The following is a 27,618-nucleotide window of genomic DNA, read 5'->3' as shown; positions in this document are numbered from 1 at the left end:
GGATCTTCGTCGTACCCGGACCAATCTCCGTGCGAGGGATATCCATCGTCATCGCGCCAGTCTCCGTGTCTTCCCCGACCTCTATGTTCATCCGGTGAGATTCCCTTTATCTCACCCCCTGCTTTAGATAGCGGATCATTCGCGGCTCGAGTCTCGGGGACTATCTCCGCAAGGATACTCTCATCCGGGATGACAAAGGCCGAGGCCAATGAAGCTGCCACAAACAAGAAAATATAAGTGGAACGCATAGTGTCGATATCGACGGGAAATCGGTGCCAAATGCAGATGTTCTATCAAGCCATAGTAAAGTGTCTATATACACGCAAATGGCCCCATCGGAACCCCCTCAACTGTCTTGGTTTCTGGTTGTACCAGTGGTATAAATTGACCAACTACATTGGATAGCCTAGATGCAAACTGTTCAATCCTCGCCAGTCCGATCATCGTACAGTGCACAGACTCGAGAGACAACTTGGTCAATAAGAGCAAGGTCATCGCTGAGAACATGTTACATATTCCAATCAAGACTGAAGACCAGCGGAATACAGACATTCGGGTTATATTTGGCAGTCTTAGTTCCGGGATTCACTTGCTTTGTCGAGATCTTGTATTCACATATAATTCTAATTCTCTTCTTGTTATCCGACGAAAACTGGACGATATTGGAAGAAATACAATAGTTCCTAGCCAAACTCATACAGATATAGATCAAGTGATATTTGATATTTCTCCCGTGCACTTTTCTCTCGTAATAGCATTTAGCATTTAATCCAGGTCCGGCACAGGCAGCCCATTGACAATCTTGACCTTCCGACCCAGCTTATCCAGCGCAACCTTGGAGTTGTGCGCACGCAACTTGCTCGTCTCTTCGTCAGACACAAGCACAAAGTCATATGTGAGAAGAGGATGACCTTCAGGGACATTATATTTCTTCGCAATTTCAGCATCAGCCTTGCCAATGTCCACAGTCAAGGAATCCTTGACACCAAAGACAGCATCTGATGTTTCGTAGGGATCATTGCGGAGGTAGAGAGCACTGTAACCAAGTTAGCATGATATACTTTCACAATTCCCTCCAACGAATCCAAAACATACGTAACCAAATGATCATAACCCTCCTTCTCAAACATAAAATGCATATGCGAAGGCCGATACGGATGGCGATGCAACTTCTCCAACAACTTCCCAACAGGCCCATCATGAGGAATCGGATACGGCACAGGCGTAATAGCCTTAAACCAAAAGACACCAGTGTGATCCGAGCGCATAATACACCTCCCATCAGGCCCCTCTCTCCCCGCATACTGAACATCATAATGACCCGTAGAATCCGTCTCCCAGATATCAATCTTGACATCCTCGACGGGCAACCCCTGCAAATCACGCAGCGTACAAACCACGAGCAGTGGCTCGCCTTTCGGATCATGCGACATGGAATCGCCAGCGGGCATTTCCTCCGCGTCGTGCGTGTGGAAGGGACCAAGCACTGTCCCCTCTGTAGATCCCTTAGGTTTTGGGTGGTCGATTGAGTCGACTAGGATAGATAGACCCAGGACGTCGGACAACAGGATGAATTCTTGTCGTACGTCTGTGCAGATCTGGCCTACTTCTGTCAGGAAGCGGAGGCCGGTCATCCATTCGTCGCTGGAGAGACGGGTTTCGCGGGCGAAGTCGTGGAGGTGGGTTACTAGGCGTTCGAGGATATATTTCATGCGTTGGTCTTCGCAGAGACTGTTGATTGTGATTACATTGTCGGTGATGTTGTCCACTGTTTGGTCTTTCATTGGTGGGATCTTGACTTTGGAAGGATCCATTGTGGGCTGTGGTTTTGTATAGAGGGAAATATTGAAATAGGGAGATAGTAAATGGTTTTTAGAGCTATGTAGAGAATCCGGGGTCAAGGTGTTTATATGTTATAGGAATCGGTGGGGTGCGGTCATTACTTTCCCCAAGGAGATACAAACATTGGAGGTTCGTTCTGTTGTTCAATCAGAAGATCCCAAATGGAAACCTTTTCACCCCGCAAGGACCCCACTAATCCCCCGTCGGATGTAAAATCGGATTTATATGCCGGGGATGAGTAGGGTTAATAGAGTATCTTCTATGGGGAGATCCGACGGATGTCTTCGGGGCAGAGAATATATCCGGATGTCTTTAAGCTTCTAATCCTGGGGTAATAAATTCTATTACTGTCTAGTTATACTAACAGTAGTAAAAAAATATCTATTAACGGATGTGCGAAGTAAATATAGTGTCTTAAGATACAACACAATGGTTAAAGACCTTATATCCGAACTAGATGGCTTGGACTATCTATAGATTTTCTAGTATCAAGATATGTTATATATATGTAAGTACCTAGACATACTAAACATACAAACAAAGCAATGGCATATGAATACAGCGGAAACCTTGCTTATTGGATAAAAGTAGACGAGGGTATGTATTTACAAGAGATCGAGAGAAGATATTTAGATGGAAGAAGCAAAAAGAAAAAAAAAATAACGCTAATCAGAGGGATATCCAACACAGTACTCCCACGCCCAGCCAATTTTGCCAACGGCTATATAAAAACAAAAGAAAATCTGTACACGAAACAGTAGAAAAGCCAATGCTTTACGCATGCACCATACGCCGATCACGATCACGATCACGATCAGCCTCCCGCTCCCGTTCACGGTCACGTTCACGTTCACGTTCTCGGTCGTAAGCGCCAGCACCAGAAGTCGGAGCCTGGTTTGGAGCAGGAAGAATAATAGCCTGGTGTTCGCCAGCACGCTCCGCACCACGCTCCCTCTCTTGCACAGCGGCAGCAACACGAGTGTGATGATTCACAGTATCCGAAATAGCCTGTTTGAGCCGCTGATTGGCATCGGGATCATCATCTTCAAAGCGATCCACGGCACGAGCAGGGACACGAGGACGATCTCTATTCTCTGTCTCACTCACAGCCCGTCGTGGTGAATTATTACTTGAAGGAAGCTCCATCGGAACCGTAGACCCAAGAGCCAGGTTCGGGGCGGAGGGGGCCGACTCGCGTCGGTTGTGGTAGTAGTAGGCCTGCCTCTCTGGTTCGAAGGGCGGTTCTCGGCGATGTTCACGCTCAGCGGAGATCGGGGGCAGTGGACCCATACCGTACTGGGGTGGGGTGAGGGTTGAGGTGGAGCGGTCGTTGTCCGGGCGCTCGTGGGATGTCGTTGATGTGGTGATTCCCGCCCGCATTGCTGTGACTTCTTCTTCTTTGACGTCGCGCCAGGAGCATTTGGCGTGTTTCTTTGTGCAGCCAACGCAGGCTGTGAGGTTCTTGAGACAGTCCATGTGGAGGCGGCGGCAGCGGTCGCAGGGTGGGATTACGCGCTCGCCTCGCTGGAGCTCTTCCATTCGGGCTATCATTTCTAGCTTGAAGGGGCCTCCGTCGTCTTTTTCTTGGTGGATTGATTTTGGCGGCGGGAGGAGGGAGGATGGTGTGTTTGGGATGGCGACTGCAGTTGTAGTTGCAGCTGTAGTTGCGGCTGTAGCTGTGGTTGGGGTTGCAGTTGCGGTTGCCGTCGCGGGGTTGTAGAGACTGTAGTCTGTTGGGTCGGTGCCACGAGGCCGAGGGAGTGGTTGAGGGTTGACTGGGGCTGCTGCGTCGTCATAGCCGCGGGCATGACGGTCAGCTGTTGTGAAAAACCTCTTCATCAAGTCTGCACGGGTTGTTGGGGAGGCACCTTTGATCGATTGACCGTTGATCATGGTGACATTATCGGTGGATTGTGAGAACATGAATTGGGATGACAGAGGGTTCTCCTCGGTGTGCTCGCCCTCTGGACGATGAGCGTTGACAGCGACGAAACCAGACGGAGAAGGGTGAGATGATACATGGCCATTTCCTGGGCCATGACCGTTGGCATCGCGCCAGATTTCGGTGGCATTTCGGGATTGCCCATGTAGAGAAGCATCGTTCTCTCGTCGGGTGACAATAGCATTGCGGCGATTCTTCAAACGATGGTTAAGCTGTCTTGCTCGAGCAGAGACTGAGTACATAAGTATTGTTAGTGAATACGTCATAAGCTGAGATATGTATATAATGATTGTTTACCTTGATCAGCCATCTGGGTTATGTGATGCAAGTTCTTCTCAAGAATCTCCAGTGCGCCCAGCTCCTTTTCCTCATCCTCGATAATAGGCTGGGGCGGGATCATCTTCTGCGGCATACCGGACGCAATCAAAACGAAATCCTCCTCGCTGATTTCCACACGACATTGCTTGGTGTAGAACTGGCAGACTCGCACGCCGTTGCGCGACTTCTCCAGATTGAACTGTTCGGGCTTACTCTTTGCGAATTCGACCACGTCGAGCCAAGTCACTGTAGGTCCATCTTTGCCATGGGATTTCAACACTTGCGGCGGTCCGTCGAACAGACGCTCGAATCGCTTGATCAAGATCGGACCGAGCGGGCATGCGCCCAGATTTCCAGCGATGCTCTCGTGCCGGTGTAGAACGCCGTCGTATTCGCCAAGCAGATGGACGATCGCGGGCATGGTGTCATCGACGGAAACGAGGGGTAGGTTGTCAGGGTATTGCCGTGCCAGATAGTTTATCTGCAGGTGGTTCGAGTGCGTCTTGGGCATTTTTGACATGCCGTGATCGGCGGCGCTGGGAGATCTCGGCCGTTTGTGGGACGATTCCGCCGTTGGAGTGTGGGATTCCATCGTGGGTGGGAGTGGGAACAGACCCCGTAGACACCCTAGAGCTGGGTTGGGATATGGAAAGAGATTGGAGATTGAGGAAGAGAGGAAGTCGCGGAGAGTTAGATAAGAGCGCGAAGTATAAAACTTGCGCGGAGATGAACCGGACTTGCGCGGAGAGAAACCGGCAGGTTAACTCCTTTAATAAGACTCAAGCAACATCCATAGAAGAAATGAAAGGAGAAGAAGCGTAGGGCTACAGAGGGACGGAACAGCGCACGGGGAGTGGAGAGGAAAAACGTGATCTGGGTTTCCGTTGGGGGGAGCCCGGCACTCGGAGGGTCTCTATATTTATTTTATTTTATTTTATTTTATGTTATTGTATTATTTTATTTGTTTCTCGTTTACGATATTGACGAATAGTGTCACAGGGATTCCGATTGCAACTTGCGCAATGTGAGGAACTACTTCCAAAGTACCGTGCCTCGTCACCTTGGAGGCCCTCAGCGGAGTCCCGCCGGAGGGTTCCGCTGGCCTACGATACGCTGATCAATCAGGTGTACAACAGTTACGCCTTGCCTTTAGTCTCACATTCCTGTAAAGATAAGTCTACATAATCACCCAGACACCGAGCTCGTTCTATAGGTTCATATCTATCGTTCCATCGCTGAAATTAAGCCTTGAGCTTTGTGGAGATGTCTTTTCGCTGATGCCTGAACGGGGCCAGCGGGCTGAAACATTTTGGTCCCGGGAGCTCGGAGGGAATCACAACAATCACAATAATCATCTGGCCTAAGATCAGATTACTCGAAAAAAATATCAGTAAAGAGATAAATAAATCATGTACATAGATGTACTCCATAGATAGAAGTAACATTGAGTAGAAGAAAGGAATGTCAAAAAGCACTCGATTAATGTATAAGTATTCAGATCGGAGATAAAGATACCCGTAAAATACCTGTAAAATACTTCCGGGCGGGATCCGTCGTAGCTATCAACTGCAATAATACAATGGTAATTAGTAATCTCCATACCAGCCTTGAAAGGCGGACTCCACGTTCCACCATGCCTGAGTGCCTGAGGCCACTCTCCACCTAAAAATCCCTCATATACGCGCACCTTGCTTGTACCTTCCGCTATCCCCCCCCCCCCATACACAAGAGATACCGAGTTACCCGTCTGTATCTCTCGGATCCAATCTTACTACCCTCTAATCTCTTCCTGCATTTTTCTAAATCCCTCAATTTACACAGCCATGTCTGAACGAGGCTCATTCCGAGGCGGTCGCGGTCGTGGAGGCCGTGGCGGCCAGGGCCAGCAGAAAAGTGGCGGTGGTGGCGGTGCACAGGAGAAGCCCAAAAAGGAAAACATCCTGGATCTCAACAAGTACATGGACAAGGAGGTTCAAGTGAAGTTTAACGGTGGTCGTGAGGGTATGTTGGATTGATATTTTCTCATCAATGCTTTCTATTTTTGCATTTTCTTCTATTTTTGGTCTTTAATGACCTCATCGTCACATACGAACTATATATGCTAACTAATAACAGTCACCGGTACCCTCAAGGGTTACGACCAGCTGATGAACCTGGTCCTCGACAACGTTAAGGAAACCATGCGTGGTGAGTTCCAAGTTTCTTACTTGAATCTAATCTCTATATCCCTGCTTCTTATATACTAACTTCCACAGATGAGGAGGGCAACACCACCACCCGCTCAATGGGTCTCATCGTCGCCCGTGGTACTTTGATCGTACTGATCTCCCCCGCCGATGGCAGCGAGGAGATCCCCAACCCTTTCTTGCAAGCAGAAGAGTAAACAAAAACCTCTCTTTCTGACATATTATCCTCTTTCCGGATTTCATTTCATTCCGGATCGGGATGTCATTTCGGGAAATCGACATCCTGGATCTGGTTGGAGCTTCAAAACACTACACACCTTAATGTCCCACTGGCTTTCGGCGTGCGCCGGAACATACGCTCATCAGTAGCTACGAAGGGAACGAACGCAATATGATGGTATCGCTTTTTTTCTTTTCTGTTGACTTGAAATGTGCATGATAGGACTGTCTACTGTTGTGCAGGTCTGTCTTTCTCGTCTCTCTTTTCTTTCCGCGGAAGGAGATGATGAATTTGGGGATCGGCTCATGATACATAGCGCCAAAACCAAACTAGGATATAACCAAAAAAAAAAAAAAAAAATAACAAAGTCAACACGAAAATTATCCAAGCAAACTGCGTAGGTATCATAGATTATAAGCCAACATAACATATCCACATATTGTACTATCCTGTACACACCCCCTGGTCATCGATCTACTGGCCCACTTCCCCAGATGTAGGCCCCACCGTCTCTCCAAACTCGGCGGAGTCATCAGAAGCATCATCAGCAGGGCCATCGGTTGGCAAGGAAACCTGCCGCGGCTGTGCATCCTTCAACCTTCTAACCCCCTCTGCCTCCTCGACCCAGGGCCCAACCTTCTCCATGCCATCGATATACTCGGCACCGATGCGCAGATTTAGACCCGCGCTAAGGGCACGCTCGATGCGGGTCTCGCGAGTCTGCGACACAAGAGTTCGGAAGACATGGACGAAGAAGCCGCCGAGAATATCAACGCTCCAGTCCTCCGGAACAAGATCGAGGACTTCGCGGACATCGAACCATGCCGCGAAGCGCGCAAGGAGATCGCTTGTGCGCTCGATGCGGTCGGACAGATCCTCGATGTGCAGGAACTCGTCGAGCAGGTGGCGGAAAAGCGTTGTTTGTAGGGTGTAGCCTGCTAGTTCTGGCGGGGTGCCTGTTGAAGAGGAAGAAGAGCTACGCGGGCCGCCGAAGAGACAATAGCGGATCGCGGAGTCGTAGTCGCCTAGCCCGTGTGTGAGAAGATGGAGGGCCGGGCCGTGGTGGCCTTGTAGGCCATCGAGGATAATACATTCTGAGACGAGCTCGTTCTGGAATGGCTCGATGCGGGTGAGGACGTTGGGGATTGAGTAGCTGATTCCTGTTGGGAGGGGTTGGGAGGTAAACTGGGAGCTGGAGATGCCACCCAGCAGCTGAAGTAATCGGAGTCGGGACTGCCACCAGGGCTCTGTGGGGGTGTTCTCAATTATGAAGTTTAGGTATGTCGGTTTAGGGGCACGCAGGGCTCGATAGGTTGAGTAGGAGTCGGCCAAAGAAGTTCGTGCTTCGGGGGATGACTCGAGCACAGAGAGTACCGTGTCTAAGTAGTATGAGATCAGATCGTCGGCATATTGCGTGTACTATATTCACGGGTTAGTTATATGTGTTCATGGAACAAGACAATGGGACATCTCACATTCTTTGCAAATACCAGGTGCTCTAGGTAGACCTGGACCGCGTTTGGAGCTCGCTCCTTGAGTAAAGCAACAACATCCGCCGGTTCCAGTCTAACACGGCTGGCATTGTCTGCGAATACCTGGATGCCCAGACTGGGATTCCGCTCAGCCAGCCAAGAACCATACTCTTCAACCAGCTGCACATCCTTGATCTTGACCAAGTACCTGCGCATCTGCGTCTCCACGCCATTCGCAGAGACCTCTCCGCCAGCGTCAGTCTCCCCGTCGACAATTCGTCGCCAGGTTTTGAGAACATTTCGAGACATCTTTTGACTTTGATACAAACGGCTTAGTACATAGAGCCGCTTGTATGTTTCCAGGAGCATCACTGCTCGGTCGAAATTGCCTTTCCAATTATCGACCAGTCTATTCAACTCAGGGCGAATTGGCGATGCAGCCCGCTGATCTCGCGTCAGGTACGCATCTTGTTCCAAAGTCAGGTGCAACAGCGCGGCATCTGTGCTATCCAAAACATATGTCTCATCGGTGATACTGCCATATCCGCGCTTTTGCTGCCAGGAAAGAAGGAACCGCTTCACCATGTTGAGAACAGGACTGCGAGAAGCATCCAGTCCAGAGGATTGAACGCCTATCTTTCCGACCTGTTCAATATATTTTTCCGCCATGCTTGCCAGCCCAGCGTGTATCCATATACCCTGAGGCCCCTGCAAAACCTCACATCGCAACAGAGGAATAAAGAGCAATGCCAGACGCGGGTCAAGGTTACCTGCCAGTAGCGCTTTTTCGGTGCCATCGATTACTGCGGCATTGCGGTCGTCTGGCTGCATGGAGAGTAGGTCACCATAAAGCATAAGGCTGGCCTTTTGTTTCACATAGCTCAATCCAATGAATTCAGCCTCGGTCTTCGGCTCGGTGTCCTGGACGGACAGTAGCAGAGCCAGAATGGCGTCCCTACGCAGCACAGTGTGCTCGTTCTCTTCCGTCTCCTGGGCCCTCTGCAAGGTGTCCTCGAGCTGGACAATCAATGGATTCTGCAGTACGCGCCATATTTGAGATCCAGACCACATGACAAGACTGCTTTGCACTTTTCCCAGTCCATGTGCAAATCTTGCTTCTTCTGCATCACGCTGAGCCTCCCAGCCCTGGGTGGCTGAACTGTCGCTCTTCTTGGATCCCTCCGAGTCGGTCATTTCTTGTAAATCGAACAGCTCTTTCTCCTTCTGAGAGTGCTCGATGGATGCCTGCGTTCTTGAATCTGCTACTGACACATGTGGGGGCAGCGTGGAATTTTTGAGACGGACCATCCGCAGAAGCTGCCCGATTTCATTGAGCTCAAGATGGCTAGCGCTGAGGGTGTGTCGCAAGCCAACTTGAGTAGATTGCGTCTCTCCGGGGGATGGGATCTCTAACCACCTCTTGGTCCGCTCGGTCTCCCCTGGGTCGTCGTCCCAACATTGGATTTCGAGTCTTGTTCGAGACTTTCCAGCATCTTCGTCTTCGTCTTCGATTACAGCGAGAACAAACTCCTCTCTAGCGTCTTCACTAGTCTGGAACATTTCATCATTCTCGTTTGTATCAATCACAACAGACTTTGGGAATCTGTGGAAGTTAATTGTACCCCGAACAACTTCACCGTCCATGTCGACAAACATTCCAACGCCCGGTTCTGTTTCCTCGGTTCCGGTTACAAGTAAAAACTCAGAAGGCGTTGGGGACACCACATGAGGCTGGAGGCGCTTCGAGCCTTGCTTTGTTGGCGGAGGTAGAGGCGGTAGGGGCTTCAAGCTGTCGTTGGTGGGAGAGTTATTGACCGGCTCTTGGTCACTGGGAGACTTGGGGGAGCTGTTCCCCTCTCGCTCCTCCGAGCTTGATCTTCTGGGTTCCCCGGTAGATGTGAAAGGATCAGGTGTCCCTGATGGTGATCTATCTAGCTGAGCCGCTTGTGCCTGCGGTGAGAGCATTCCCACGAACGCATTCAAACTAGAGCTTCTGCCGTGTCCTGAAGCATCACTCGGTGGAGAAGTGGGGTAGGAGGAAGACGGTGAACGTTTGAGCGGAGTTCGGGGTGCTGGGTTCATATCTTCCACGTGCCCCGACTCAAAGACCTCGTTCGAAGAAGATATTGGGAAGAGCGGAATCTTCTGCTGGTGTGCCACTTCAAGTAATGAGTATGAATGTGTATCTGCAGCACATGCAATCGTTCCTCGTCGCGCCGCAGTTAAGCAACCAGGAAACTCGATCTTCTTGATCCGTCGCGCCTCATCCCCAATCTGGACCAGCATGATCCTGTTCTGCACAGCAATCATGATAGTCGGATCCTCGCCTTCCTCTGCATCCCAGTTGAGATCCAATCCACCGATCCAGCGGCAGTTATTGACCTTTGTGGCTCCAAAAGCCGGGCTGAGCTCCGGCAGCATGTAGAACGTAACAGTGCCATTGCAGAGGACACACGCCTTGTTCACCGAGGATAAGACAACTATTTGTCGAACACCTTCTTGGTCACTGCCCGCTGGGGGACTCTGGGCGAATAGGATCGGTAATCGGGATGCTAGTATAAAGGTAGGCTCGGCGGCTTCATCTGGGGATGCTGGCGGGAGGCATACGAAGTGCAAGATCTCGGCTGCAGAGGTGCCGATATATAAATTTTCATCTGTGAAATGTTAGTCGGCTCAAGAGTGATCGAGTAGGCAGCAATAGAGCTTACTCCAGTACTCAACACAGGTGATGTAGACGTCGGAGCTGTGCTCGGTCGCTAATGGCACATCTTCAAATAGGGAATGTAACAAATAAGGTACAGTCCCTGGCGGACTGGTCCTGCGCCTCTTGCGGGGACCAATTCCATCGTCTGAAGCCATCATGAGGCTGTAGTTCCAGGCATCTCCCCGCAAGCTTGGAGAGTGACGATGTGAGGGCGGTCAGTAGCTGGGGCCAAAGCTCAGGGGGCCACAGTTGACGGGGTGTGACAACGACTGCATTGGTGGTTTTTGTCTGGCAGAATCTGGTGTGATCTACAGATGCCTGTTAAGGTGCATTTCTGACTATACAGGTTGATATCAGAAATTAATTGCTGATATTTGGACCCAACCTGGGTCTGGATGTTGTTGAATCTCTTTTTATGGTTTTTATTTACACAATATGGAGCTTTAAATGTGAATTTAAACTAGAACATAAAGGCGGTCAGTAAGGCGGTCATCCCCGTTTGTTAGTGGCCGTTATCTCCTGCCATAGTTACATTGTACTGTTCTACACGGGTGCCTCGGGTCGATTGCTGTCATCTTGAACCCACACACTTGTTATACAGCCTGCATATTTGAGGTCACCGGGTATTCTCTCGCCCTTGCATTCACATTTGTCATAAATTTGTATCCAACAACCTCAACTCCAGATCATACGTTGCACATACAGTCGGAATAATATCGGCCCGTGCGCCGCGTGTCCTGTTCCTCGCGATAACAGATCTCCATCTCTCCCCTTAGTGGACTGCTATTTGATGTGGGGTGACAGTGCAGACCCTTGGGGTTAGGACCGACAATGGATTCATTTGCCATTACAGAGGGTTTAGTTCCTCAGGACCAACATGACAACCAACCTGAATCACCCATATCCAGCAAATTGACCGAAGAGACCAACAAGTTCCAACGCGCCATTTCAGCCTGGAGAGGTAATTATTATCTAATATTACATGTTGCCGGGTCTTTACTGACATATAGCAGGAATTGATTTGGCAAACACTATCGCAAAACTCGATGCAACCGCTACGGATCTCGTCGAACAACAGCGCGATGCACTCGTGCAAAGAAAGGACCTGGCGCAGAAGACAAAAGACTACAAGAAGCTAGATGATGAATCTAAGCTCTCGGAATATAAATCACTCCTGAAATCCTATCAGTCCTTTATCGATCTCTTGACCAACCAAGGCAAGACGTCATCGTCTTCATTCTTACAACTATACTCTTCATTATCCGAGGCTCCGGACCCCTACCCACTTCTGGAAGCTTCTGTCGACTCCCTTGTCCTGTCCGAAGATACAGTTCCCAAACTGACCTCAGAACGGGACCAATTGCAGAAGTCGGTAGATCGTCTCACCAGGCAACAAGAGGAGACCGAGAAACGCCTGCAGGAGGAACGTGCTGCGCGGAAAAAACTAGAGGAAAACCAGGAATCAAGAGCTAAGGAGATCGAAGCATCGTGGGAAGCTGTCTTAACAGAAAAGACAAGTAACTGGGCGGCAAAGGAGAAGGCTTTAGAAGAGAAAGTGGAAAACCAGGATCGATTGATCAAGGAGCTCAAAGCAAGCTATGAAGTCTCCCAGCGCCTGGGCGAGGGTGAGAATCAGGGTGATGATAGTGAGGGTTCGCGGAGTGGCGCTACTGCAGCTGAGCTCGAGCTCGTTTCTGCCGATTTAGAGAAAACAAGCTTGAGATTGGCTGATGTGGAAGCACGCAATGAACAAATGCGGTTGGAGCTGGCTCAGGCTGCATCACATGCATCTGGTCCAGTTTCTGTTGAGGACGACCCTGATTATCTACGACTCCAGTCAGAGAACTCTTCCTTGCTTCGGAAACTGGATGCCGCACGATTTGACAAAGACTCGGAACGACACACCTGGGAGGCTAAACTGCTCCAATCAGAGCGAACAGCTTCAAAGGCAGCGGTGGAAAGAGAAGAGTTGCGTGCACGGTTAGCTAAGGTAGCCGACTACGATGAGATCCGCCGGGAGCTGGAGATGATCAGGTCGGTTGAGTTTGCAGCTGGCGATGATGATGAGGCGGGAGACGGTTCTGGCGATGGTACTGCATTTGATGCCAATGGCGAGGGGGCCAAATCCAAAGACAAGAACTCCCTGGAGCAACTCCTTATGGCCCGGAACAAGAAATTGACGGATGATCTCACCCTCCTGCGAGTGTCGCACCGCGACATCCAGGGGCAGCTCGAAGCACTACGAACTGAGCTTTCGACTTCGAAGGGAGAGCTGGAAAAGTCACGAACCCTGTCAACTACTCTTGAAAATGACCTCCTTCGCGTGCAAGATGAGGCTGCAAACACATTCCCATCCACAGCGATGTCTGTTGCAGGAACCTACACATCAAGATACCCCCACTCTGCCCGTCGTGGCGCATCATCGCCCACCTCATCCATTATCTCTGGCTTTGACCAGAGTGCCGTGTCTGCAAACACCATGGAATCCATCCGTGCAGGGGAAGCCGTTGGCGGCGGTTCTGGCCTCCTACCCATGATTCAGGCCCAACGAGACCGCTTCAAGAAGAAGAATGCCGAACTCGAAGAAGAGCTGTCAAAGCTATATGCCACTGTCAAGTCCCTCCGACAGGAAGTTGCATCGCTTCAAAAGGATAACCTGAGTCTCTACGAAAAGACTCGCTATGTCTCGACCTATAGTCGCGGTCAGGGTGCCTCCACATCTGCATCATCGTTTGCAAACACTCCCAGCTCGACGTCAGTCTATACCTCTGCAGATACGCCTTCGGGTCTGTCCCTCGACCGATACCAGAATGCCTATGAGGCTCGAATCTCACCGTTTGCCGCGTTCCGGGGCCGTGAATCAACACGGGCATACAAACGCATGAGTCTACCAGAGCGGATTGTCTTCTCTCTCACTCGAGTCATTCTTGCCAACCGGACGAGTCGGAACCTGTTCGCTGGTTACTGTTTTGCCCTCCATCTTCTGCTTTTCACCGTGCTCTATATGATGAGCACGACGGAGATTGAGAAGCATAGCGCTATGGGCGCCGTTGGTAGCGCTGCTGCTGCTGCATACGGTAGTGGCAGTGGGGCCGGAGGAGGCACGGGGAGTAGCGGGGGCCAGCTGCACGGTGATGACTGGCAGCAGGAAGGTTTCACCTAATGTTCTAAGGTTTTGTCTGATGTTTACAGCGAAGAGCTCCGGAGTTCCTTTTTCTTTTTTTTTCTCCTCATGACTGACCATAAGTCCTGGTGTTCGGGGTTGAGCGTTGCTCTACGTTGTACTATTCTGGGATGTGGGTCGAGCTGCATCGTGTGTAAATTTGATTTCTGGCAAATATCATGTGTTTGTGACTAAATATAGTGAGATAACCGTAGATTTCGGACCTTTCCGATGTTGGATATCATCCGTGGATGGGTTTAGTGAGGTTTTATTTATAAACGTGTGTCCGAAATAGACCGGGCCCTAAGTTTACATCCCCTTCCAATGCTAGAATAATTTACCAACACAACCCATAGCTGACTGTTTGACACTCACTCTCACTCCATTGGATTGGTCAATTGGAAAGATAAAAATATATGTAGAGCAACGCCACCAGTAAAGAAAGAGAAGCAGGAAGACAAAAGTGATAACAAGGGCCAAGCCGCGGATTGAACGCGGGAACTCGCGCAATAGCACTTGTCCAAGTGGTTTTGGTGGCTGATGTACGATGTTTGCAAGGCACTAACTATGCTTGAGATATCAGAACATTCCCTTGGCCATTGCCGGTTTCTGTTTTGGGTAATCAAATATGTCAATTGAGTACTAGGGTACCTGTCAGATCGATGCTGCTTCGGGTTTTGATTCCGATGTGGTGCATTTGTGTCGGAGAATTATGGTTTAGCAGGTATATATATATCTCATCCGTGGCTTGACTAGGTCAAATAAATACAGGCAAAAATGCCGACAGATGATAAAAACAGATGTCAGCAATCACATGGATAGTTGCGAGCTAGGTACAATAATAACCAAGCGGTCAGAGCAACTTTGTGTAAGATGGCGTTATCTACGCGCCAGTATGTAACGTCGAAAGAAAAATAAGACCGGAGGGAAAGCTAAACCCCGCCTTGCCAGCCTCCGCAGTTTTAACATTTGAAAGACAGATTGTAAATAAGTTCACTGCACAATTAGGACTATAGCATGATTGAAAATATGAACAAGCTCTATTTGATAAGTGCCGGGACCCATGTAGCTAATGCCTGCAACAATTTCCCCGAGTTCTGCACAAATCCTAGGATTCAGTCCCAGCATCGTTGGCTCTGCACACTAGCCTGGAACGGCAATAATTTTCGCATATCTAACCGCCCAACACACATGGCACTGTTCTTCAGTCAGATTTATTAATAGCCCGGGGGAATTTATAGAGCCCATCACATTGGTTCGGTTCAAGCTCCTATAACTGAACCGCCAAGGGAAACCCCGTTGTTTTGCTTAGCGCGTCGCTATCATGATTTAGTCAAAACTTGTTTGCAGTCGACGACAAATCAGAAGCCAAAGAGGCTGGGAGGGTCAGCCCTGGGCGCGTCCATCCACCAATGACAGCCGGTGGTCGAGCTTTAATCCCTGCTAGTACCTGCAGGTTGCATCGATCGCTCTGTTAATAGCACAGTGTTGTTTCGAGTCTGACCTGTGTTACTATCTTTGATATATGCTTGAATTGCAGGATAGTTGCAATTAGGTACCACCTCTATATGTATATCTGCCCCTCGGCCCGTATAATTTTATCATGTCAATCCTTCCCTCGTCATTCCTTTCTTCAACTCGCTCAACTCCCTCCTTTATTCATCCCCGACCTGTATCAAAGACGACCTACATCAAAGGCTTGCTGGACAACCCTTGATTAAAACAACCCTCACCCCCATTTACCACCTCGCTATCCCTCTACCTCTACCTACTAGCATAAACACATAGTAGCGATGCGTTTTGCTCCTCTCATCATCTGCCTGGCAGCAATATCACTTGCTGCCCCAACAAACTTCCTCGACGCTGCATACGACTGGAACGATGAACTGGCAGATTTCTACGGAAAAGTGAGCGATTATATCAACACCGCAAAACAAAACATCAAAACCCCAGGGGCTTGCGAAACCTCTAAGATTGCTCTGCCTTCCTATGCTTCGGGAATGACCGGTCCGTCAGGCCTAAACGCTAAATACGTTGCACTTGGACGGGGTACTCAGGTATGACAAGCTCTTGAGATACCTTATTGCGTTACCATCGCTCATTATAAAACTAGAACTATACATGTGCCGACTCTACTTCCAAATCCACGCCCGCGGCGACAGGAGCTGTCGCAAGACTCTACAATGCCACATGCATTGCAGCCAACTTCCCCGATCTCCTGGCAAATCTCCCCAACATTGCCTACAGCATTTCCCTACCAACCAACGAATATGCCTCATTCCCTCCCGCCAACCTCGACTTTCTGGGTCACCATTTCTTCTTTGACGCAACAACCCCCGAGTTCAACTTGAACACCACACCCAAGAAGCAGGATGGCATTGTCATGACCAAGAAAGGAGGTGAAATTGATGCACCCTCAGGTGCAGTGTCAGGGAAGTACGGTGCTGTACCTTGGCTCTACCTCACTACTACCGATGGCACAGTGGGCAACTATAAGAGTGTCTATCGGGTCAACACTGCCGCTGGATCGCCACCAAAGACCTGTGAGGGTATGCCAGCTGCATTTGAAATGCCATATGCTGCAAACTACTACTTCTTTGGGGAGTAGTTGGTTGTTTTTGTTATGTTTGTGCATACAGAAGGGGGACTTCGATTGGAGGATGCGATTTTTCTATTTGCGGGGCGGGCTCTGTCTTACTTTCTTACTATTATTTTATTCCATGATCAATCATGAGCTGGTGTTACCAAGGGATCAATTGTTATTCTCTATTTTCATTGATTGTAGTGTTCCATCTCATCCACTGTAGGGCTTATGCAGCAGGAGCACACGCCCTTTTCTGGGTTTGCATGATATAACCTTACCTTTTGATCAATCCCATCAATTACTCACAGATTAACCCCTAAAATGTCACCACCAAACAATCAACGATCATTTTGTCTATTTTTCAATCGCAGTTTTGCCTCTCAAACAATACAGGGCTTAACCGGTCACGTGTCACCTACGTAGAGGAAAGGCTTCACGTGATGTCCTCACCCGGAGGACACGCTAAACCCCAAACAACCTAGCGCCGTTCTGATTTTCTGAAAGATCCCAAAGGCGCAAAAAAAATCTCGACCGCATCAACGAGCAGCAACGGTATCGATCCGCATCCGACAGATAGTCAGCGGCCAATTCTGTTTGAATTGCTTGATCCAACTATCTCAGATACGTTGCCAATTTTTTCTCCATCTTTATCGACTCTCTCGGAACTTTTATTCCAATTTTCAACTACACTCAGTTTAAGCACTCGGAAACGACAGCTTAACCTCCCTCCCCTTTGACTCCCTTTACAACCGAGTCTTTTTTCTCAAAACATATACAATGTCTTCTTTCGCTCCTCGTGGACGTGGTGGATTTGGTGGTGACCGCGGCGGTGGCCGTGGTGGTGGTCGAGGTTTGTTCAGTCCAGTCCATCCGAAGCAGCAAGCATGCAGGTCCAAAGTCTCGCTGGTGATTCTATCGCACCGATGGCCATGATCCTCTCTTGCTGCGAGATTACAGTTCACCTTGCTGACTTGGGTAAAGGTGGTTTCGGTGACCGTGGTGGCCGTGGAGGTGGTCGTGGTGGCTTCGGCGATCGTGGCGGCCGTGGTGGTGGCCGTGGTGGCTTCGGCGACCGTGGCGGTCGTGGAGGTGGCCGTGGTGCTCCCCGTGGTGGTCGCGGTGCTCCTCGTGGTGGCCGTGGTGCTCCCCGCGGTGGCGGCGGTGCTCGTGGTGGTGCCAAGGTTGTCATTGTAAGTGTTGGAAATTTCTCATGGATATGGGTATCAGCCACTAACGGAATCTTTTTTCCTTGCGAATAGGAGCCTCACCGTCACGCCGGTATCTTCGTCGCTCGCGGCGGTAAGGAGGACATGCTTGTGACCAAGAACCTTACACCTGGAACTGCCGTCTACGGCGAGAAGCGTATCTCCGTTGAGGGTCCCTCAACTGAGGATGGTACCGTCACTAAGAACGAGTTCCGTGTCTGGAACCCCTTCCGTTCTAAGGTAAATACTCCCTTCTCCTGGGCTAAAGATACATGGTATCGTTGCCGATTTTATCGAATTTTTTCTCTCGGAATTCTTCAATATCGTCCCGATAGCCATGACTGCCTGTTATCGAGTCCTGTTTTTTCTGACGTTTTTCTTCCCTTTTCTAGTTGGCTGCTGGTGTTTTGGGTGGTCTTGATGACATCTACATGAAGCCCGGCTCCAAGGTTCTCTACATCGGTGCTGCCTCCGGTACCTCCGTTTCTCACGTCGCTGATATTGTCGGACCCACTGGTAACGTCTACGCCGTCGAGTTCTCTCACCGCTCTGGCCGTGATCTGATCGGCATGGCCACTCACCGTACCAACGTCATCCCCATCGTTGAGGATGCCCGTCACCCTCTCCGTTACCGTATGCTCGTGCCCATGGTTGATGTCATCTTTGCCGATGTTGCCCAGCCCGATCAGGCCCGTATTGTCGGATTGAACGCCCACATGTTCCTCAAGGCTGAGGGTGGTGTCATTGTCTCCATCAAGGCCAACTGTATTGACAGCACAGCCAAGCCCGAGGTTGTTTTCGCTAAGGAGGTCCAGAAGATGCGTGAGGAGAAGATTAAGCCCAAGGAGCAGCTGACTCTCGAGCCCTTCGAGCGTGACCACTGCATTGTCGCTGGTATCTACAAGCGTACCGCCGCATAAAGGTCTTAATCTCTGGTCTCTGGTCATGTCCATTCCCTTTTGATGTTCCCCTCGGCGTCTCGTGTTCTGTGATGTATCGAATGTTTTCCACCTTTCTTGTGACAGGTATTTCCGCCTATGTACTTTTGGCTGCGTCTTAAAATTTAGTTTTCCTTTTCGATGAATTTTTACACGCTGGAATGTGTCATACTGAGTGTCTTGATCTGAGGTGATGAGATAGCTCTGGTTAGCGTATGATATCCGTACCTAGGTAGCAACCAGTGGCCAATACAAGCGATTTTAGTCTTGCTAACATTTCGCCGGCACCATTTGAGCAATTATTTTAGATGTAGTTTCCAAGCTTGTTCCGCAGGTTGTCTTCTCTCGACCCACATAGAGCATATATGAAGTAGACTCAGAACATCCCGAATAAAGAAGCGACATTTTGCTAATTATTATTATCGTCTAAGAGTTAAAAGGGTCTCAGGTTTCTCACATGTTTCCTAGGTCATCTCGCTATCCCAATCCCATTCTCGGACTTGCGCCGGGCCTCCCGGTAATCGGATTTCTCACCGAGGCTTGCACCAGAAAAGACTCGGAATTGATGCGCGAGATTTGCATTAAGCGATCATATTCGTGGGATATAATAACACCATTGGCTAATGGGGAAATTGTCATGACTGAACGAGCGTGGGGGAGACACAAGATCCGCTTCGACCCCGCAAGGTGTGTTACTATATAATGGGAACACATCCATTTTCCATTTGACATAACTACTTGAATATACTGTTGTTTCGTTGCACCGACCTCTTACCAATCACTATATTGATCTGATCAATTGACCTAATTCACCAAACCACATTATCATATAACCACCATGTCGATTCTCATCACCGGTGCGGGAGGTTATGTCGGCCAGGAACTGGCTGCTTCCCTCCTCGAAAGTACGCCAGCCACGACAACCGTGACAATCACCGATATTGTTGAGCCCGAGGTCCCAGAGTCAGCTGCACAACACGCAAGTCGTCTCAGATGTGTGAAGGCAGATCTAACCTCCACCAAGGAGGTCGACGAGCTGATCAGCGCATCCCATCCCTACGAGACAGTCTACATCCTCCACGGCATCATGTCCGGTGGCTCGGAGGCCAACTTCGAGCTGGGCGTCCGAGTAAACCTCGACGCAACACGATACATTCTGGACCGGCTACGGGCGACCATGCCCGGGACGAAGGTGGTCTTCACATCATCGCTGGCAGTCTACGGCCTTGCACCACCAGGATTCGTCATTAACGAGACAAATTTCCCAGCCGTGCCATCTTCCTCATATGGATCGCAGAAACTCATTATTGAGACACTGCTGAACGACTACTCGCGGCGCGGATTCCTGGATGGCCGGTGCGTACGTCTGCCCACCGTGACAGTGAGAGCGGGCAAGCCCACCCAGGCTGCCAGTAGCTTTGCCAGTGATATCATCCGTGAGCCCTTCCACGGTAAGAAGGCTATTCTGCCTGTGGCTAAGGAAACGGAGATGTGGATTTGCTCGCCGCACACTGTTATCAAGAACTTGATTCACGCGCGCGACGTGCCCAAAGACGCATTTGGAGACTCAAGATCTGTTAATCTTCCTGGGTTGAAGGTTAGTATTCAGCAGATGTTGGATGCTTTGCTGGAAGTTGGTGGTAAGGAGCGTCGGGATCTTGTGGAGGAGAAGTATGATGCTGCTACGGACAAGATTGTGCAATCATGGACTCCTAGTTTTGATACTGCTCGTGCTTTCGAGTTGGGCTTTGCCGCGGATATTTCGATGGAGGAGAACATTAGACATTTTGCAAGCCGCTTTGTATGAGACGCAGGGTATGTAGCCAATCAATAGGCACGAAATTGGATGACCGACATTGAATGATTGGAAAACAAGGCGTATCGGAGTACCTCAACGTCAAGCAAATCGTATTTTGACATTGTAAAGATCGATAAAAACAATATATAGACTCATTGAGACTGTATTATAGCCCACATCACGAATTAATGCAGAGTAAGGAAGTATTCGGGATGTCAAGGGCGGTTTGGAAAAGCGGGTTATGTAATTGGCTGAGCTGGGCGAACAATTTCAGACTTCGGAACCTCAACCTCAGGGTGTCTCCATCAGCTCTTTTCTCCATCTCTCCCCCTTTCCCCCTCCCTCCACCTATACAAGTCGTTCTCAATGGCTTCTCGGCGCCTCGCTTTCAACCTAAACCAGGCTCTCCGCACTCGTGCGGCCCTGAAGTCCATCCAGCCCGTGAAGCGTGGCTTTGCTTCGCCGGTTGCGTTGCCGTCCACCACCCAGTCCACCACCCTCTCCAACGGATTCACTGTACGACCAAGCAACTCATCTCAATGACATCGCAATTTAGCTAATTCCCTTCTAGATCGCCACTGATCACTCGCCATGGGCCCAAACCTCGACGGTCGGCGTGTGGATCGATGCCGGTAGCCGGGCAGAGACTGACAAGACCAACGGCACTGCACACTTCCTTGAGCACCTTGCCTTCAAGGTCCGACCCCACAACCCCCAAACTACGAAGCGCTTTTATCTGATGAATATGACTAGGGCACCAACAAGCGCTCCCAGCACCAATTGGAGCTTGAGATCGAGAACATGGGCGCTCACCTTAACGCCTACACTTCGGTACGACCCGGGAAACCATCCATCAACGTCTACCAAAACAAATACTGATCGCGACTACAGAGGGAAAACACTGTCTACTACGCCAAGGCCTTTAACAACGATGTCCCCAAGGCCGTCGACATCCTCGCCGATATCCTTCAGAACTCCAAGCTCGAGGCTGGTGCCATTGAGCGTGAGCGTGATGTGATCCTGCGCGAGCAGGAGGAGGTTGACAAGCAACTCGAGGAGGTTGTCTTCGACCACCTTCACGCCACCGCTTACCAGGCCCAGCCCCTTGGCCGCACCATCCTCGGCCCCAAGGAGAACATCCAGACCATCACCCGGGAGAACCTGACCGACTACATCAAGACCAACTACACTGCTGACCGCATGGTCCTGGTCGGTGCCGGTGGCATTCCCCACGAGCAGCTCGTCAGACTCGCCGAGGAGCACTTCGGTGGCCTCCCCAGCAAGCCCCCTACCTCCGCTGCCCTTGCCCTTACTGCCGAGCAGAAGCGCACTCCCGAGTTCATCGGTTCCGAGGTCCGTCTCCGCGACGACACCATCCCCTCCGCTCACATCGCTCTCGCCGTCGAGGGTGTCAGCTGGAAGGACGATGACTACTTCACCGCTCTGGTCACCCAGGCCATCGTCGGTAACTGGGACCGTGCCATGGGCCAGTCGCCCTTCCTCGGCAGCAAGCTCAGCTCCCACGTCAGCCACCACAACCTCGCTAACAGCTTCATGAGCTTCTCCACCAGCTACAGCGACACCGGGTAAGTCTTGTTTCTTGATGATCCATGTGTTTGATCGAAAATATACTGACTCGATATTAGTCTCTGGGGTATCTACCTTGTCAGCGAGAACCTTACTCAGCTCGATGACCTGATTCACTTCACTCTCCGCGAGTGGTCTCGCCTGTGCAACAACGTCACCTCCGCCGAGGTTGAGCGTGCCAAGGCCCAGCTTAAGGCTTCCATCCTCCTGTCTCTCGATGGCACCACCGCCGTCGCTGAGGACATTGGCCGCCAGATCATCACCACTGGCCGCCGCCTGAGCGCTGAGGATATTGAGCGTACTGTCAACCAGATCACCGAGAAGGACGTCATGGACTTCGCTACCCGCAAGCTGTGGGATCAGGACCTCGCCATGAGCGCCGTCGGCAGCATCGAGGGTGTCCTCGACTACCAGCGCATCCGTGGAGACATGTCCCGCATGATCTCTTAAGTCGTCCTAGAGTATGATCGCGTGTGAAGATAGCTGCTGAATCCAGGAAAACTGGGGGTTTGGCGGCTTTGATTTGAATGTACTATCAATCATTGCCTTGGGCTGTTAGATCCCAAATTCGTGTGTGAAATAGCAATTAATGGTTTGCCATAGTAGACTATATAGTTTGCTGCCTTTGCAGTAAACATACCAATTATTTCCTTTGTTTGTTCTATATCTTCCCAGCGCACTGCGAAGTTGTTCTTTCCCAGTGTATCACCGTCGCCGTCGTACTTTCCTCTATCGCCTAATGTACTTCATCCTCATCGGCGCCTTCCACGGTTAACCGCCTGTGCTTTCCCGCACATCAAAACCCGAGTCCTCGAGTTTTCTCCATCTCATAGTTCTTCAAATCTATCGTTTACCTTACGCTTGCTCTCTGCCAGCCTGATTGAAGCTTCAAAGTCTCAATAGGCACTTTACTTCGACGATTGAAATCTCCTCTGACTCGGTTCAATCCGTAAACTCTTGTATGTGGCCTTAATATCTTCATTTGGTGATCTTTTTAGATCACTGCTTCTCCGTACTGTTTTCTTCTAACTGATATTGATATTTTAGTGACCAAGCTTCCCTCGTCATGGTGCGATTCTCCACCCTGCCAGCCGAGTTGCGCCAGCTGATCTGGGAGTTTGCCGTTCCAGGGCGAGTCGTTGAGATTGGAGAACCGTGCGACCCAGATATCTTACCAGAAGAAGACCTCAGACAAGCATGGATCCTCAACAGGAAGTATCCAGTCATTGCTCATGTCTGTTGGGAATCCCGCCAAATTGCTTTGGCCAAATTCAAGCTCCCTGCAGGTGTTTCTGTTGCGCCGGATTACATGACAGACGCTCGATGGTGGTGGAAGTCTACCGACATTATTCACTTCAATGCCCCTGAGATTGTCACAGATACACAAAGACACAGACTGGAGAGTGACCTGCTCGACTTGATCAAAGTGCCTATTCTATGCAAAAAGGTCTCTATGAGTGCGGACGTCGTCCACCCTTTTTTGCGGTTCCGTCGAAGGCCCGATATCCCAAAGTCATTGGTATGGGAAGTACTTTGCGAACTGAAGACATGCATTATCTCCCTGCACACAGTCTGTATCCGGGCTACCAACGAGCAAGCTCGGGAGCTGGGCCTCTTTGGCAACGGTGACGAGCCAGCACAGTTGATCGACCCGTCTGACAAGGCAGTCATCGAGCGATTCAGACAGCTCTGGATGAACACAAAACAAGAGGTCTCTTCAGTCAAGTTCTTCGACACAATTGACACCAGAAGGTTCTCTTTCCGAGTCGACAGGTGGCTAGCGGAGATGTCAGCGGACTACATCGATTTCAAATGGACCAATCCACCATTCCCATTCCCAGGACCGCATGCTATAACCCAAGGACTTCGTCGGTACCCATTCAAAAGACACGATCCCGACACCAAACAATACCTCGTTGATATGCCCACTCTGGAATTGAGGATCATGTTTCGACTCTGCCCACCTGCAGTGCTCGATCATGTGATTACGTAACCATCCCGCATTTGATCGGGAGATTTTTTGAAGGCAATTTTGTTTGAGTACACTTTCCTATAACTCTTACCACATCATAACAATGGGAAAACGTGGCGGCAAAAAGGTAATTTCATCTTTCATACGTGCTATATGAGGTGTTTGTTGTACTGACCGTGTCTCCTTTCTTGCAGGGTGGTAAAGGCCGCGGCGGTGGCGGCGGCGCAGGCCGTACGCGCTCTCAATGGCAAGATCTCACCAGAGAGAACGAGAAGTTCGAACGCTACTACAATGAACCTGAGTTCCTTCCGGAGGAGGAAAAGGATGCCTTCTGGGCTACTATGCGCAAGGATCTCCCCAACAGCTTCCGCTTCACCGGTTCTAGAGGGTAAGTCACAACTGCGCCTTTTTTGCGATTCGCGCCTTGGGAGGTTTCAATTGATATTGACTGTTGTGTGCCTTCTTCTAGACACGCGCTGGCTGTTCAGCAGCGTCTTAAGGACTACCACATCCCCGAAATCACTTCTATCAAGTACGAGGACGAATTCGTCGAGCCACCGCGCCCAGTTTCGTGGTACCCCGATCAGCTCGCTTGGTCCATGACCACTCCTAAGAATGTCATCCGTCGATTTGCGCCTTTTTCCCAGTTCCAGAAGTTCCTTGTCGCCGAAACTGACGTCGGGAACATCTCTCGCCAGGAGGTTGTCAGCATGATCCCTCCTCTCCTCATCGACGCTAGACCTGGAATGACTGTGTTGGATATGTGCGCTGCGCCGGGCAGCAAGTCTGCGCAGCTCATGGAGCTGCTTCACGCAGGCGAGGAAGATGCCATTGCGCAAGTCACTGAACAGATCAAGAGCGGCACTGCTGGACCCGAGCCCCTCGGTCCCGAAGGACTGAACGACGACGGCCGAAGCACCGGCCTGCTGATTGCCAACGACAGCGACTACAAGCGCGCTCACATGCTTATTCATCAGATGAAGCGTCTGAGCTCACCCAACCTGATCGTTACCAACCATGATGCCACAATGTTCCCTTCCATCAAGCTGCCTCCCCTGCCCACTACCGATGGGAGCAAGCCCAGGAACAGATACTTGAAGTTCGACCGTATCCTGGCAGACGTTCCTTGCTCTGGTGACGGTACCGCACGCAAGAATGTCGGTGTCTGGAAGGACTGGACCCCTGGCAATGCTTTGGGGCTTCACAGCACGCAGTCTCGGATCCTGGTTCGCGCCCTGCAAATGCTGAAGGTCGGCGGACGTGTCGTCTACTCAACCTGCAGTCTGAACCCTGTGGAGAACGAGGCTGTTGTTGCCTCCGCAATTGAACGCTGCGGTGGCGCTGCCAACGTTAAGATCATCGATTGCAGCCAGGAGTTGCCCGGCCTCAAGAGATCTTCTGGTCTGCATAACTGGAAGGTGATGGACCGAGAGGGCCGCATGTGGAACAACTGGCAGGAGGTTGAGGACCACCGTAACCAGGAAGGCATCAATGGTCTTGCCAGACTTGCAGAGGGCATGTTTGCCCCGACAGGCGAGGCTGCTAACCTGCCGCTTGACCGATGCATGCGTGTCTACCCTCATCAGCAAGACACTGGTGGTTTCTTCATCACAGTCCTTGAAAAGACTTCCGAAATTAAGGCCAAGCCGGAGAGTAGCAACGTTATCCCCAAGGCTTCCGTTGCAGCTCTCGCCGCGGAGCTTGATTCTAAGAATAACGAGGTAGACGGAAAGCCTCTGGAGAAGCTCGAGTCGCTGGATGAATTGGTCACTCCCGACCAAGCGGCCCAGGAGGAACTCGCAAAGAATGCTTCTGTTGCCGAGGCCGCCCACCAACCTCCGTACTCTGCTACTCTTGATGCATCTCTTGATGCATCGACCCCTGCCTCTCCCATGAAGCGGAATGCAGATGACCTCGAAGAGGAACTTCCTGCTAAGAGGACTAAGCTCCACGATGGTAGCGAGGTCCTTGTCGGTGACCGCCCCGTCCATGTCCCTGCGCCTGCAGTGGGAACTGGCATTGATACCCCTGGTGACAGCACACCTGCCGCCTCTGCGCCTACCGCACAGCCTTTCAAGAAGAGAGGTCCCCGTCAAGAGGAGCCGTTCAAGTACCTCGATCCCAACCACGAAGAGCTTCTTCCCATCTATGAATTTTACAAGTTGTCCGCACGATTCCCCCGTGACCGCTTCATGGTCCGCAATGCCGAAGGTCTCCCCACCCGTACAATTTACTACACCAGTGCTTTGGGACGTGACATTCTCACCTCCAATGAAGGCCAGGGCTTGAAGTTCGTCCACTGCGGTGTTAAGATGTTCGTTAAGCAGGACGCACAGCGTGAGAACGTCTGCAGATGGCGTGTCCAGACTGACGGCCTGAAGATCGTCGAGCCTTGGCTGGGCCCTGAACGGTCCGTCGTTCTGACCAAGCGGGAGACTCTCCGTCGTCTCCTTGTGGAGATGTTCCCCAAGGTCACTGACGATGGCTGGAAGGCTCTTGGCGAGATTGGCGAGCAAGTGAAGGATATCCCCATGGGATGCAGTATTCTTCGCGTGCAAGCGACCGGCGAAGAAGATGGTCTTCCGTAAGTTTTTTTCCCCTTTATATATCCCTTCGAGTGATATTTGCATCTTACTAACATAATCTACAGTGAGGCCATGGTTCTGCCCTTGTGGAGATCTCTCCATTCCTTAAACCTCATGCTTCCCAAGGAAGAGCGTCGTGCCATGTTGCTGCGTATTTTCAACGACTCTACCCCTCTGATCAACACCACACAGAAGCAGGGTGGCCAGACCGAGCCGACCGCTGAGGCTGAGGACATTGCACTCAAGGAGGAGAATGCCGAGGTTGGACAGGAAGCGCAGGACGACGTGGATGATCGTGAGACATACACCAAGGATGGCGATGAGGAGGATCGCTTCAACACCACCGTGTAAATGGTTCTGTTTTTTACATGCTCCTATTATGGAGATTTCTATGCTGTATCAAAAAGCCAATATCATGAATTCCGTACCTTTGTTTAGGTCCTTTGTACTCCGTAATTTCCAGAGTGATCTGCATCGGAGAAACGTCGGTAGGAGTGTTGATATTACAACATACGCACCGGCTAAATTCAGGACCTCCACATCTTCCCCGCAGGAGAACTGCTTAGTTTGAATTTCAAGTTGATTAAAATGGCGCCACTAAATCTTGGTCTGACAGTTGTTGCTATTGACCTTGGTAAAGTGGTACGTTTATCTCTCCTGTTTAGACTCATACTCCGTAAAGCTTTATACGTCGGGCTGATGCAGGACGAAAAGCTATGCATATAAAAAGGAAAAAGATCCCATCGACAAATCTCCCGCCATCTGATATGTGGAAAAACTGACCCCGCAAAAAAAGCTGGGGATCTTCGGTCTGGTTACCGTGTGAGGTACGGGGTGGATAATAGACAGACAGTAAGGGCTTGCGGCCATAATGACCGCGGTGTTGTGACCGGATACCCATGGAATATATCCATATTGCGTATATAGTATGTCTTGGATCTATTGCCCTATTGTCTTGAGTTGGTTTGCCTGCAATCTGTTGGATGTGCTTCTTATAGTATACAACAGGTTCAGATTTATAGTTAAAACCATAGGAACACACTCTTATTTCGTTTTAAATAAGAAGACCTCTATTTTAATTAGAAGACCGTTCTTTCACTTC

At 50.4% G+C, this 27,618-nt stretch overlaps 11 protein-coding genes across 11 annotated transcripts; 8 read left to right on the top strand and 3 right to left on the bottom strand.

Annotated features, from left to right (window-relative positions):
• Window positions 1–765: 765 nt before the first annotated feature.
• On the bottom strand, window positions 766–1,814 carry N7455_003235 (intradiol ring-cleavage dioxygenase; the record flags this gene model as incomplete). Its single annotated transcript, XM_040960904.2, has 2 exons — window positions 766–1,036; window positions 1,096–1,814. 2 exons carry the CDS (start codon window positions 1,812–1,814, stop codon window positions 766–768), a joined length of 990 nt encoding a protein of 329 aa, XP_040808672.1.
• An 802-nt stretch (window positions 1,815–2,616) lies between these two features.
• On the bottom strand, window positions 2,617–4,694 carry N7455_003234 (Zn(II)2Cys6 transcription factor domain-containing protein; the record flags this gene model as incomplete). The annotated part of the gene is made up of 2 exons (XM_040960878.2): window positions 2,617–4,016; window positions 4,082–4,694. The coding sequence occupies 2 exons, from the start codon at window positions 4,692–4,694 to the stop codon at window positions 2,617–2,619; spliced, it is 2,013 nt and encodes a 670-aa protein (XP_040808620.2).
• Window positions 4,695–5,824: 1,130 nt separating this feature from the next.
• On the top strand, window positions 5,825–6,868 carry N7455_003233 (U6 snRNA-associated Sm-like protein LSm7). The gene is made up of 3 exons (XM_040960892.2): window positions 5,825–6,103; window positions 6,218–6,289; window positions 6,358–6,868. Exons 1-3 carry the CDS (start codon window positions 5,926–5,928, stop codon window positions 6,483–6,485), a joined length of 378 nt encoding a protein of 125 aa, XP_040808669.2. The 5' UTR covers window positions 5,825–5,925; the 3' UTR covers window positions 6,486–6,868.
• A 114-nt stretch (window positions 6,869–6,982) lies between these two features.
• Window positions 6,983–10,839, bottom strand: N7455_003232 (uncharacterized protein; the record flags this gene model as incomplete). Its single annotated transcript, XM_040960915.2, has 3 exons — window positions 6,983–7,927; window positions 7,984–10,634; window positions 10,689–10,839. The coding sequence occupies 3 exons, from the start codon at window positions 10,837–10,839 to the stop codon at window positions 6,983–6,985; spliced, it is 3,747 nt and encodes a 1,248-aa protein (XP_040808657.2).
• Window positions 10,840–11,515: 676 nt separating this feature from the next.
• N7455_003231 (CCAAT displacement transcription factor COY1) lies at window positions 11,516–13,847 on the top strand (the record flags this gene model as incomplete). Its single annotated transcript, XM_040960895.2, has 2 exons — window positions 11,516–11,645; window positions 11,698–13,847. 2 exons carry the CDS (start codon window positions 11,516–11,518, stop codon window positions 13,845–13,847), a joined length of 2,280 nt encoding a protein of 759 aa, XP_040808671.2.
• A 1,793-nt stretch (window positions 13,848–15,640) lies between these two features.
• On the top strand, window positions 15,641–16,455 carry N7455_003230 (uncharacterized protein; the record flags this gene model as incomplete). Its single annotated transcript, XM_040960931.2, has 2 exons — window positions 15,641–15,904; window positions 15,961–16,455. 2 exons carry the CDS (start codon window positions 15,641–15,643, stop codon window positions 16,453–16,455), a joined length of 759 nt encoding a protein of 252 aa, XP_040808650.2.
• Window positions 16,456–17,208: 753 nt separating this feature from the next.
• Window positions 17,209–18,556, top strand: N7455_003229 (rRNA 2'-O-methyltransferase fibrillarin family protein; the record flags this gene model as incomplete). The annotated part of the gene is made up of 4 exons (XM_040960940.2): window positions 17,209–17,281; window positions 17,413–17,621; window positions 17,691–17,876; window positions 18,029–18,556. 4 exons carry the CDS (start codon window positions 17,209–17,211, stop codon window positions 18,554–18,556), a joined length of 996 nt encoding a protein of 331 aa, XP_040808624.1.
• An 856-nt stretch (window positions 18,557–19,412) lies between these two features.
• Window positions 19,413–20,381, top strand: N7455_003228 (SDR family oxidoreductase; the record flags this gene model as incomplete). Its single annotated transcript, XM_040960906.1, has 1 exon — window positions 19,413–20,381. One exon carries the CDS (start codon window positions 19,413–19,415, stop codon window positions 20,379–20,381), a length of 969 nt encoding a protein of 322 aa, XP_040808646.1.
• Window positions 20,382–20,651: 270 nt separating this feature from the next.
• On the top strand, window positions 20,652–22,625 carry N7455_003227 (mitochondrial processing peptidase). Its single transcript, XM_040960894.2, has 5 exons — window positions 20,652–20,888; window positions 20,944–21,069; window positions 21,126–21,203; window positions 21,264–21,958; window positions 22,019–22,625. The coding sequence occupies exons 1-5, from the start codon at window positions 20,739–20,741 to the stop codon at window positions 22,407–22,409; spliced, it is 1,440 nt and encodes a 479-aa protein (XP_040808678.1). The 5' UTR covers window positions 20,652–20,738; the 3' UTR covers window positions 22,410–22,625.
• A 400-nt stretch (window positions 22,626–23,025) lies between these two features.
• Window positions 23,026–23,952, top strand: N7455_003226 (2EXR domain-containing protein; the record flags this gene model as incomplete). The annotated part of the gene is made up of 1 exon (XM_040960934.2): window positions 23,026–23,952. The coding sequence occupies one exon, from the start codon at window positions 23,026–23,028 to the stop codon at window positions 23,950–23,952; it is 927 nt and encodes a 308-aa protein (XP_040808655.2).
• Window positions 23,953–24,034: 82 nt separating this feature from the next.
• N7455_003225 (tRNA (cytosine-C5-)-methyltransferase) lies at window positions 24,035–26,867 on the top strand (the record flags this gene model as incomplete). Its single annotated transcript, XM_040960887.2, has 4 exons — window positions 24,035–24,058; window positions 24,126–24,319; window positions 24,401–26,515; window positions 26,582–26,867. The coding sequence occupies 4 exons, from the start codon at window positions 24,035–24,037 to the stop codon at window positions 26,865–26,867; spliced, it is 2,619 nt and encodes an 872-aa protein (XP_040808643.2).
• Between the last annotated feature and the right edge of the window lie 751 nt (window positions 26,868–27,618).

The sequence above is a fragment of the Penicillium solitum genome (genome assembly GCF_028829755.1).
Source record: "Penicillium solitum strain IBT 25940 chromosome Unknown utg000001l_segment0_segment0, whole genome shotgun sequence".
Taxonomy (NCBI): domain Eukaryota; kingdom Fungi; phylum Ascomycota; class Eurotiomycetes; order Eurotiales; family Aspergillaceae; genus Penicillium; species Penicillium solitum.
The sequence above is the reverse complement of the archived record's forward strand: the minus strand, read 5'-3'. Positions and strand labels throughout refer to the sequence as shown.

Excerpts from the sequence above, each read along its gene's own strand:
- N7455_003233 (XM_040960892.2), top strand. The coding sequence starts at position 5,926 with ATGTCTGAACGAGGCTCATTCCGAGGCGGTCGCGGTCGTGGAGGCCGT. Across the intron at positions 6,104-6,217 it reads GTTTAACGGTGGTCGTGAGG|TCACCGGTACCCTCAAGGGT; the intron begins GTATGTTGGATT and ends AACTAATAACAG. Across the intron at positions 6,290-6,357 it reads CGTTAAGGAAACCATGCGTG|ATGAGGAGGGCAACACCACC; the intron begins GTGAGTTCCAAG and ends TAACTTCCACAG.
- N7455_003227 (XM_040960894.2), top strand. The coding sequence starts at position 20,739 with ATGGCTTCTCGGCGCCTCGCTTTCAACCTAAACCAGGCTCTCCGCACT. Across the intron at positions 21,070-21,125 it reads TTGAGCACCTTGCCTTCAAG|GGCACCAACAAGCGCTCCCA; the intron begins GTCCGACCCCAC and ends GAATATGACTAG. Across the intron at positions 21,959-22,018 it reads ACCAGCTACAGCGACACCGG|TCTCTGGGGTATCTACCTTG; the intron begins GTAAGTCTTGTT and ends ACTCGATATTAG.